General features: G+C 34.1%; 1 protein-coding gene and 1 long non-coding RNA gene across 6 annotated transcripts in view; one reads left to right on the forward strand and one right to left on the reverse strand.

Moving 5' to 3' along the window:
* Positions 1 to 4,201, forward strand: part of LOC141372635 (uncharacterized) — a 4,776-nt gene extending 575 nt beyond the window's left edge. The window contains exons 2-3 of the long non-coding RNA XR_012377980.1: positions 3,457 to 3,560; positions 4,004 to 4,201. This is a non-coding gene — a long non-coding RNA (uncharacterized lncRNA). The remainder of the gene's footprint in view (positions 1 to 3,456; positions 3,561 to 4,003) is intronic.
* UNC5C (unc-5 netrin receptor C) overlaps positions 1 to 12,658 on the reverse strand; it is a 343,699-nt gene that overhangs the window by 139,531 nt on the left and 191,510 nt on the right. For all 5 annotated transcript variants that reach the window (XM_073891991.1, XM_073891990.1, XM_073891994.1 and 2 more), the window contains exon 2: positions 6,032 to 6,253. In XM_073891991.1, coding sequence (XP_073748092.1) covers positions 6,032 to 6,253 — 222 coding nt within the window. The remainder of the gene's footprint in view (positions 1 to 6,031; positions 6,254 to 12,658) is intronic.

Below are 12,658 nucleotides of genomic sequence, written 5' to 3' on the forward strand. Positions count from 1 at the left end.
TCTTTCTTTCTTTCTTTCTTTCTTTCTTTCTTTCTTTCTTTCTTTCTTTTTCTTTCTTTTCTTTCCTTTCCTTCCTTCCTTCCTTCCTTCCTTCCTTCCTTCCTTCCTTCCTTCCTTCCTTCCTTCCTTTCTTTCTCTTTCTTTCTTTCTCTTTCTTTCTTTCTTTCTTTTTTTTTCTGTTAAGGCTTACCCTTTTGCTATTTGGCAAAATATTAAAGACCTTCAAGAATAGAAAGAATCAAATCCCAAGCACTAGTTCAAGCTATTCCAGAATGAGAAAGGGCTCAGATATAGAAAATCTGACACAGGGGCGCCTGGGTGGCTCAGATGGTCAAGCGTCTGCCTTTGGCTCAGGTCCTGATCGCCAGGTCCTGGGACTGAGCTCCATGTTGGCCTACCAGCTCAGCGGGGAGTCTGCTTCTCCCTCTCCCTCTGCTTCACCCCTGCTTGTGCTCTCTGTCTCTCTCAAATGAATAAATAAAATCTTTAAAAAAATTAAAAAAAAAGAAAATCCGACACAAAAAGGCAGGCGAAAGCGTGAAAGATAAATATTTAGCTGACATTCTGAACCAGATTTTCTTTTCTCGAGAAAAGGGGAAAATGTATTCATAGATCTTTTTTTAGACAAACTGTTACATGTTCAGTAGTTATGGCAGAATTTAGGGAGACACTACCGGGTGCAGGGTCAAGAGCAAAGGAATCAAAGAGCCCTGGGTTCATACCTTTGCTCTGCCACCTCCTAGCTATGTTGATTTGGGGCACGTTAGTTTCTTTACCTTGCTGAGCCTCAGTACTCTGATTTACAAAAGGAGAATCCCAGAAATTATCTCCTAAGATTGTCGTGGTAACTAAATGACATAATACATGTAAGGCATTTGATATAAAGCTTGGAACTTTTTATTGTTGTTGAGTTGGCCCTACAGATAATATTTTGCTAATGTGAGAATAATTAAAGAGGAGAAGGGAAAATCTCGGGGATTATTAAAATTTCAAACCAACCGAGGTTTTCTAACCTCCCTGCTTTTTTGTAGAGGAGAAATATTTGCTTTTCGATGGTAAATCACAGGTACCATGGAAACAAGGGTTGAAAAGACTTCAAGTAAATAGAAAGCAAGCCCCAAGCCTGAGTTTTTCTTAAAAATATAACCATACAATTTTGAGCAGATCAAAATTTCTATGGAATTCTGAAAGAACATTGATACTTATTACTATATTACCAAATCAAGAGCTTCTGACTATTGAAATTTTCAAAACATCTAATATACTACTTTTCACTTTTTTGTTTCTTATATTACATATTTGCAAGACATGCAAATGTGGTTTAAATGATGGAAGGCAAACATTAACAGTAATAAATGATCTTTATTCAGTACATTTTATCATCAATGGTATAGCTTTGCTCGGGGAGTACAAATCATTGTTTACTTCATAGTACAGAACTGGAGAGTCTATTTAACACCTTCATAATTTAAAAGGAAGAATTTTGTGAGTTGGAGGAGAAATTTTTTTTCCAGTTTTATTGTTTTGCAGTTTTTCAATGTGAAGTTATCTTTGATGAGGGTTTTTGAGAATGTATTTGATTTTTTCAATGTATCTGATTGCTACTGAACATGCTTCCAAATATTGTAATTCTAAGGCAGAGTTATCTATAAAACCAAACTCATTTGTAGTGACTTCTCTCTCTCCTGCATCATCCGAGAACCATTTGATTTTTTAAATGCCAAGAAATTTCTCTGATTTGTAACATACTTTAAGACTTGATGTACTCTAACATTTTTTGCTGTTAAGAACCACTAAACCCCCAATAACACTACAGTCAGACTGTATTAAATGAAGAGTTGAGAACCAAATTTGCAGGTGAATCCAACTTCAGGGAAAAAAAAATCCCCAAAACCATGTATTTCAGTTTCAATTCCATTTATAATGCTTCTGACCTCATGGGAAAGCAAAGAGCTGTAATATAAGAAGCCCACAAATTTTCCCCCAATACTTGTTCAGATTGGAGATTTATGATAACAGGCAAAGAGATGCAATAAAATGGTTTGGACTTTTTTTTCAGGTTTCATTATTTATTATGAAAATAACACATTCACAGGATTGGAAAAAAAAAACAAAATTATAAAAGAAATCTCCTCTCATCCCAGAATTTGAGCTGCCAACTGCTTATTACATATTTCTCCAAAACATCCCAATGCATTGTAAAATATATGTGCATCTTTTACATAATGAGGACATAGTACATGCAGTGATCTGTACTCTGGTTTTCACTTCAAATTTTATGTGAGAGACTTTTCTATAGCCTCACATATAGAGAAACCTCATTATTTTAAAAAGCATCACAATAGTCCATGCAGGGATGAACAGACTCAATCCACCTCTGCAAAAAGGGTGCAAGGAACAACCTTGCATTTCAGTCTTGGTGCTCATTTGGAATTTTAGTTTTAGATCCTAAATTTGCAATTACTGAGTGAAAGGGTATATACTTTTAAATATTGGTAGGTATTCTCAAATTGGCTTTCAAAAAGATTGTACCAGTTTGCAATCTCATCAACAAAGGATGACATATTCCCTATCCCATTCCTTTACCAACACTCTTAACTGTTTGGATCCTGACAATATCTTAAATGCTTATTTACCAATCTGCATTTCTTTTCCTGCATCTTCATGTTCAACCTCTGCTCAAGTTTCCGTTGGGTTGCTGATCTTTTTCTTAAATATACTTTAAAAAGTAGTAATATATTAATTAAACTAATTAATTTCTTTAATTAATTTATTTAATTAATCCAAGGGGATTAATGTATGTCCACAGATATATTGCTGTGTGTGTGTATTTGTCCCTTGGCTTTTGGGGTTTTTGGCTTTGGATATTCAACTTTAAGAATGCTTTCTTATAAGACTTCTTAATTTTGTCTTTATTAAAAAGGCTTTCCCTACCACTGAAACCAGCCAACCAACCAACCAACCAATTGCCAAAATTTTCTCCTAGTGATGTTAGTGATGATGATGGTGGTGGTGGTGGTGATGATGACGACATTAAGACCTAACATCAAGAATTTATTTTATTCTAATAAATGAGATAAAATCCAAGATTTATTTATTTATTCATTATTTACTCTATTTATTTATTATTTATTCATTCATTTATTCATTTAATTTCCAACTGCCTACATTGTGGACTGAAAACCCACCTTAACACATTGTAAAATGCCTTAACTGAGTATTTCCTGGTCCCTATTTTAATCCATTAATCTGTATGTCTTATTCTCTGCTCAGATCAAACTCTTCACTTCTTTAGTTTTGCAATATATTTACAAAGAGCTGGGGTTCCCTCATTATACCACTATGTCAGAATTCTTCCAGCTCTTTTCACAAATTACTTTTCATACAATGTTGGTGACTTACTGATTCATTTATAAGCAGCAAACACTTAAAAATATTGTCTTTCTACATTTTAAGGTTTTCATATTTTACAAAGACTGCAATCTCTGAAACCATCCAGAAGAGACTTTTCTTAAGTTGCAAGATTGTAAAAATATACTGTCTTAGTATCCAATAACAAGGTAAGTTTTTCCACTTGTTTAAATCATTGTATTTTTAATACTCTCTGTAGCATTTAAAGTTTTTCTTTCTAAAATTCTGCAAATTTCTTGTTAACTTTATACATACATATTTACTTTTACATAGTTATTGCAAATGATATCTTTTGTTTCATTATAATTTGAATGGCCATCTGTAAAAGAGAAGTTGATGGGTTATATAAATCTTTTTTCAGCCACTTTTCTGTATTCTCTTGATGTTTTGTCATTTTTTTATTTAAAAATGCACTTTTTCTAGATATACAAAATCATACTATTTGTCAAAAATGATCATTTTTCTGCCTTTTAAAACAATTTTTGTATTTTTCAGTTATTTGTCTTGCCTAATTGCACAGGCTAGCATGTTAAGAACATTCCAGATAGTATTGATATCTGAGGGCATCTTTATTTTTTTTCTAACTTGAAAGGTAATACATTTGTCTGGATGCTGGGTTTCTTGTAAAGTTTTGGATGAACATGAAAGACAACCCAAAGTTACATTGCATTCCACTCCATCCATGAATCTGAGGAGCACTGCGCAAGTGTTGGCGGCTGCCAATTCTGCCCTTAGTCCTCATCTGTCCCATCCTGAAGTTGAAGAGAAACATGCCACATGTTTCCATTTATAAATGCTTTGCAAGGTATTCTTAATAACTGGTATAGGCAATATTAATTAATTTTATGTGGAAATAATAAAAAGTATAATGTTTTAAGAAGGGAAATGTCTTACTAATAGATATATATGTTCACACACGCATACATGTATGTTACCAGCATAGCATGAAGCTGGCAGAGGTGCCCAATATCAGAGCAGTTTAGGTTTTATTCCTAATCTCCCTGTATAGGCATTTTCATTAACTCAGTAAAGAGAAGCCTAAATATGTTTGTGACTTTCATCTTAGCCTTTGTGATGTCTTTCTTTTGCCTCTTACCGTTAAAACTTGTGTGTTCGAAATCTTTACAAGTAAATGAGCTGAAACAAATAAAACTAATTCACTTGAGATTTTGTAGACATCTGGTGGAGTTATTTTCTGAGTAATCAGAACGAGAGGTGGGACAATTCCCTGAAGTAAAGCTACCGTACAGTTGGATACCCAGTTACTTCTACAGCCATCAGATTGCAGGCAGCGAGCATATTGATTCACAAATTGACAAACAATTATGTAGAGCTGACACCTGATTGTCTAAGACCCATTTGTGTTATATCAGTATATGCTTCACATGCTTTTCTAAATGATGCCTTTTCTCTGTGCTCTCACAGTCTGTTCCATTTCTTTATGTCCCATCACCTCAATATGCCCTTCACATTATTAGAGATAAGGAACATAGATCTCCCTCAAGAGCTGCTCTCTGCTCAACCTTGGTTAATCCGACATTTGGATACAAAGATGAATTAATTACAGTTTGGATTTTGAAAACATGTACCTATTTTAGTAGGGAGAGATATTTATGAAAGAAAATAAAGATATTTAAATGTTTCCTATTTAGCTTGGAAATGTTGTTCAGTGAAATCTTTATATTTACGATATATGTCTTAATATTATAAAATCATAGATCTGGAATGGATCTGAAAGTTCCAATTGTTATTCTCATTGTTAGAGAGCAAAAGCACTTAAACCACTGTAGAAAGATACACATCTTTCCAGTTTGTAATAACTGTAGGAGATTACACAACTATCTTAAGTCACCCATCATGGAGTAAAAAGATGCTATCAAGAAAGTTTCCTTTTTAGCCAATCTAAATCCCACAGGTTATTAAAATCTACTTAATCCTCTCTCTGCCTTTAGTATTTTACTGTCAGAGATAATATTTACTGAGCAATAAAGTCAGGCGTTTTCACCATGCCAGGAACAAAGATAATCTGATCAAGACCCACACAGATGGTGGCTACACTCACCCCTTCGCTTCTTCCTGGATCCCACACTATCACTATTCTCAATCACTCTCAATTTAACTTTAGGTAAGAGATAATTAGGATTTATTTTTAAATGTAAGCGAAGGACACAGGATACTTTGAATCTGCAACGTTTACAAACTGTTTAAAAATATAAGGGGAAATTATGCATGTGAATTGACATTTGATAGTCGTAAATAAAAATTACAAACTTATCCTTAGTTGAACATGTTCCCCAATTCCAGGATATTTAGACCAGACACCAGAATTGACACACAAATGAAATTTATCTTTGACTTGGGCACTTGCCATTTATCCCATCTATTCATTTTCCTCATTTATCTTTTTCAGCATGAACTATGTCCATCAGGAATCAAATCAAGACTTATTCATCCCATTTTTCTTTGCAATGCATGGATTGAGACCACCAAATTCTACCCAAACTGAACCAAAACTTTTGCCAAAGGATAATCACTCACAATCGAAAGAACAGTATGACATCATGCCAAAGTAGTGAGTCAGTGAATCCTCAACAGTAGTCCAAATACAGGGAAAACTCACCAGAGGTTTCGTCTACTCTCTCATCTACTATGTGGTCCTTCTGATGAACCCATTCACTATTGCACTTGAAGTAGATCTGGGTGGCGGGGCTGGCTTTACAATACAAGTTCACAGGTTTATTCTTCACAATATAAGCTTCTTCAGGCTCAATAAGAAAATGTGGTAGAGGTTCAGGTGGATCGGATGGAAAGGTTTCTGGGAGTTCATGAAAAAAGTCATCGTCTGGTAAAACAAGAAGAAAGTGGAAAACATTCAAATCATTGTAGCCATTTGCCATTTACTTGCTATTAATTTAAAAATAATGACTCATAGATGATCTGATTAAGGATGTGTGTGCCTGCTATGCACCAGGCAGTACGTTACGTCTCTTGACTGGCTGCCCAATTAATATTTTGGTTATTATTCTCATTTTTACGCATGGCAAAACTCAACATCAGGTAAGGTAAATATCTTGCCCTGAACATGCATGTAGTAAATAGCACAACTGGAATGAGAATCCAGGCTTATCTCACTCAAAAACTGTGATCTTCCCAATATAGTACTACACCTCCCACAACAAAGAGTTCCCTTGAAAGCTAACAAAAACAAAAACAGTTTCCTTACAAAAATTTGTTTGAAAAATATAAGGCTCATAGGTAAACCTTAAGTCTTTGCAAGAAGCCAAGAAGGAACAATAGGAACGTGAAATTAATGATCTTTAAGTTTAGATTCAAACCTATCTTTATTTTCAAAAGATGCCATTGCATGACATATTCATTCATTTATTCACTCATTCAACCAGAAGTATTTATTGAGCTCAGGATTATTCTCAGCACTGGAAATATAGATAATAATATCAAGTCAGTCAATAGTAGATTGATAGTAGAACCTAGAGCCTAGCAATGCTGTTTGGTCTTAGAGAAACTATACCTCAAATATCAGATGTATGATATGACTAGTCAAACCTATTCTCATTAGAATATTACTGAGTATTATCATGAAAAACAATAGTCAATAGTCTCATTTTTTATAGAACTAAAAATTTTCAAATATATTGCTCCCACCCTGCTGTTTCAACACCACCGAATAAACAAAACTCCAAAACCACTTGAAATATTTGTACACTTGGAGGTATGTTTTTCATAACTTGGGTTCTGTATGGTTCCAAATAAAAATAGAAAATAAAAAAAATGCCCTAAAAACCCTATCATCATATTTCACAAAAGTCAAGGTAAAAAGTCCTTCCAATACACTGAAACTAAGTTAGACCTGATAATTTTCTTCCTGTGACAGCTAGTGGAGAGCAAAAGTATTGTTCATTCTGTAAGTTGGTAAAGCACCCCAGGCTAATATGTAAGGTTAAAGGTGTGAGGTCCAAATTAAAAGTTTTTAAAAGTTCTTTAAAAGTATACACATTCAGTAGCAAATACATGAGGTAGTATGGGTAAAGACTGGTTGTTCATATGTTACCTTAAAATTCATTTTATTCCTCATTCAGTTGTTGCCCTGTTTGGGGAGATGGCCATTTGTAAAATGGCCATTTGTTCGCTAAGAAACCTGGCCTGGCACTTTTTCCATCTAGCTCATAGGATAGCTGTCAAACAGTAACCATGTTTGATCTTTGCCAATATGTTCTGCGGTAAAAACTGGCTTCACTTGCATCACAGACACAGCTAGCTTTCAAAGCTCCTCACAGTTATAAATTTCTGACACTGGGATATAGATGATGCTTCCTGTAGCTAGCTTTCTTTCTCACTTTACTTCCTTAATTTGCTATCTTCTGGCAGGGCATTGTTTCTGGTTTTTCCATTGTTGAACATCAAGGATCCAAGCTGTCAGCTAACTAAAGAATAACCTTGGTTCCATCAATTTCAGCTTCTTTGGTCAATATGCAAGATCACTCAAAACTGCTTAAATAAACATAGTTCAGAAAGGCAAAGGAATGGGGGACTGAGGTATTGACAGATCCATTGACATAAGGCTGAGGTCTTGAAGGCCTTATTCACTCCCCCGCCACGCACTGATTGTTATATGTGATGATAGACAGTTCTGATAATCAATAGAGTGCCACAAAATATCAAACTGAAATTCCGTAAAATGTTAGCTGTTCTTTTTAATTATTACTCAAGAAGACAGAATGTCAATTCATTTTTTTCTTTACTATTGGTGTATATTTATACATACCAAAATGTGTATGCATTTTAATGTATTTATTCAGGTTTCCAAAATATAAAAACTTTCAGTCATCATTTTAGAAAGGGAGATTTGTTCCTTTAGAAGGAATGATGATTGCAAAATACCAGATGACTGTTTACTACCTTAGTTTATTCAATCATGTAGCAAAGTACTTATGTATTCACAACCTACAGAAAGATAGGCACTAAAAATTGATTATCCTTCCTTGCCAAAAGCATGTATTTCTTCCTTCTGATTATTTTATTGTAAACTACTGGGAAGACCAAGGGAAGTTGGGAAAGTCACACATATGTTTTCAACGCAAAAGGGGCTCTGTTAAGTGCTGGAAAAAGTAGTAATGATTTAATGATGTCTTTAAAAAATGTATGGACAAACTAATTTTGTATTTCTTTAATTTTGAGTTTTAAGACAAGAGGGTCACTGCCAGTAAAGAGAAATAATTCTATATCTTGCTTTGAAGGTTCATCAAGTGCTGATTTTTCAAAGTGTTCGTTAAATAACACTTAATATGCAGCTTATTAAGGAATGATTTCCATCACTTGAAATATTTTCATTATGTGGTAAATACAATGTTTCTTTTGCATATCATTCTAGTTTCTGCATAAACCCCATCTCTTCAGTTGGATGTAGGGAGATGCCTTAACCAACGACATCATATTATTTTATTACTATTTCTTATAACACACATACAGCGTTTAAGTCTATGCCTAGATAAATTCACATCAGGCAATGTGGCACATTACTTCTAGTGCTCAATTCAGGGGATGGGAATGGCACATCTAAAGATAATTTTCAAGACCTTGACTCGGTAAGATATGTATAAGGGAGTAGATTTGACAAAATGGGAATGGACTGATTATCGTTGGGCTCATATGCTGCTGGGAACTTCTTCCCTTCTTCATTTGCAACAGGTACCCCGGATACCATGCCCCCCGCCCCATGTAAACTGGCCCAGACAACAACCCCCCACCATCAGGTGAAGTATGCTAAGACAATACTTTCTTTGCTCAAGACAGAAATGGTAAGTCTCAGCATTAATTTCAGAAATTGTCTTTTAACGAAATTTCATCTTAAATTTTTTTCTAGAGTACATTTTGAAAATCAAACAAGCAAGCCAATTCTCTTCAGCCAAAATTATAAAGGAAAACTTCTGAGTATTTAAACATCTAGCATGGTTACATCTATATGTATTTAACAAGGAAAAAAATGACTATCTCCAAATACCATGTGTATTTAACAAGGAAAAAGTAATCATCTCCAAATATCATGTGTATTTAATAAGGAAAAAATGACCATCTTCAAATACCATGTGTATTTAACAAGGAAAAAGTAATCAACTCCAAATACCATGTCTTTAACGAGGGAAAAAACTGATCATCTGCAAATGAGCATCTACAAATACCTTTTTATGAACACTTAGCACCTCTGCACTATGTATGCATCTGCCTTGCACACATATGGTACAATCTACTTTTCAGTTTTGTCAACCAGTTTTATGCAACTATTACCAGTTTTCAAAAGCCAGAAACATATAACAAATGCTTAATGTTAGAATGAAAGCTCTTTTGGAGGCAGGAATTATTGTCATTTTTATTTCTATTTTCCATTAAGTTTAGCACTGTGCCAGGCACATTATAGGAGGTCAATAAAAATCTTACAAAAGCACGAATATTCAACAAATGGCAACTGTGATCATTTGGAAAAGGTTCATGAGGTATTTTAGAGTTCATATTGCCTCAAATGAATTTACAAATACCAGAGGTTGTAACAATAGCAAAATCTACAAACTGGACTGGCTACAAACTTTGTGTGGCCTGGTGCAGTGTGAAGATTTGGGGAATCCTCGTTGTATGAAGAATTCTGGGATGGTGACATGAGCATTAAACCAAGAGTCCTATGTGATAGCGCAGGTCACATACCCATGAAGTCGGTCCTGTCTACAAATGTCAGTTAACTGAGCATTCTATCTACTTCACGGAAAAATCTGAGAATTAAAATTATATCTTTATTAGTGGATTTTTGGTTTAGAACTTGTTTGCTATTGCCCAGCTTCTTATGGTGATTAGATGTTTTCTAGAAGAATCATGGCTTTCCAGAGAGAGAAACTCAGCTTCCAAATAAGTCTCTAAGCAAGTGTGTTTGCAATGGTGTGCAAGGGAAAGTGTGCGATTTTATTTGTTTCTGGCTTTCCCTTTGGATGTACTCCAGTGCCCATTCATGTGTCTGATCAAAAACAAGTAATATCCCTGCCACACTGAGGCTAAGTCTTTCAGGCCACTAGAAGACTCTTAATACATGGATATAATATGGTTTGAGATTTTAAAGTTCAATACATGGAGATAACAAGGTTTGAGATTCTACCTTGAGTTGGTAGACTATTTACTGAGATCAGTTGCTAGCATGCAAATTCATTTTACTATCTAAATAAACCAGCTTTCTGATACTATTAAGGTCATGCTACAAAACTTGAAGCTATAAAAGAACAATTTGTTTTTTCAGCAGGGAGATCAGTGAATGCATCCTATTACTATTTTATTTCTTAATATAAATATCCAAAGAGCCTCGAAGTCTTCAGGGAGATAACAGGAACTCAATTTGTGAACAGCAACTTCAGACAATGAACTTATTTCTGGCAACATGCCACAGTTATCCCAAATTATTATATGTTGTATAAAGGCACACCCCAGATGCCGATACGGATGGCATTGTGGTAATTCGGCCATATGACTTGATTAATAAAATCGCTAAACAAGTTTCCTGCACGTAGTTTGTTCAAATTAACGAAGTAAAATTTCCGAAGTTGGCCTTATTCTGTACATTTAATTCACAATTAGCTTAAAACTATAACTGCCTTTTCAATTTAGATATAATATTATTATTCATTTTACCCTCCTATAATATTTGACTTAATTTTCCACTTTCTACCATTATTCAATATTGATAATTACCATTTTCATCTTGATATCAGGTAAATCTCGATATTTCTTTTTTGTTATCTCATATAGCCTTTGTTTTTTCATTTATATACAAGAAGAGAAAGCTTTGTACCATGTATTATTTTTATAGACTTTCATTCCACCTAAATCTTGACAGGAAAATATTACGCTATGAACATCAATCTAGGAAGCTTAGGTTGCTGGTTTTATTGCTATGTATCAAGCCTTAATTTTCATCAACTTAATACATAAGTTTCTATATTTCTGAATCATAAGACTCAAACTATTATTGCTTATATCATAAAATATAGGACTATTATCTCTTTGTCTGAGACCTGAAGCGTATTCTTCTGAAATGGAATTTACTTCCAAATGATTCAAGAGCAATTTAAAATGAATGACTGCAAAGCTAATTTTATCTGCATTTGGCTGCCCATCCATCAGAGAGATAATTCATGATATATTACAACAAAAGGCAGCTGAAATTAACTATTTGAATGAGACTCTAGCTTATTTTTAATATTTTGATTAAAATATCCTTCAGAAGACAAAGACTATGGTCTATATTTCAAGCAACATATTAATGGATTCATCATTTAAATTTAAGTAGCTGAATATATAATGCCTTAAATGTATTACACAATTTGGAGGTACTGCATGATTCCAACTCCAAAAGAAAAAAAGTTTTTTTTTCTTCTTTTCAAGAAATACTTTCGAAATCATGCTTAGATATGATTAATGGTGACACAGAATCAACATGCTATTGGAGATGCACTTACTTGTGAAAGAGAGGCACATTCTTCTGCCCCAGTTTAAGTCTTTATGATCTCTGAATTTTATTAATATAAAGTCCTCCTGAATGTTTTCCTGACTACAGTCTTTGCCTCTGCCACGGAGTCTATATGGCGCTCTTAGAAAAATGTTTTCAAAAATACATTTACTCCCTTTCTCAATTAATTTAATAAACACAATGTAAACCAAGAGGGTAAGTTTCTTTTTGCTCATCAGATTAGCTAAGATATATTGTATGATTGATGAGGAGTTGAGGAAATGTGACTTTGCATATACTGGCTGTAGTGTAAATTGGCATCACCTTAGAGAAAAATTGACAATAAAAATAAAAATTAAATCTCTGGACACCTCTAAATAGGTTATCCCACTTCTTGGAATACATCTTACAGACATAATGGCATTTCTAGGTGTGTGTGTGTGTATGTATATATGTATGTATGCATATATATGTGTGTGTGTGTGTGTGTGTATGAGGTATATATACCTCATGTGTATATGTGTACATATTTATACATATATATGTGTATATACAATATACGTGTATGTGTATATATAATGTACACACATATATAATATACATATGTATATATGTATGTGTATATATACACATACACACACATACACAAAGATGTTCACTGTAGCACTGTTTATTAAAAAATACATGAGGGGCACCTGGGTGGCTCAGTCAGTTAAGTGTCTGCCTTAGGCTCAGGTCATGATCTCA

The sequence above is a fragment of the Callorhinus ursinus genome, unplaced genomic scaffold (genome assembly GCF_003265705.2).
Source record: "Callorhinus ursinus isolate GAN/ISIS: 27379988/994484 unplaced genomic scaffold, GSC_fseal_2.0 scaffold4, whole genome shotgun sequence".
NCBI lineage: Eukaryota > Metazoa > Chordata > Mammalia > Carnivora > Otariidae > Callorhinus > Callorhinus ursinus.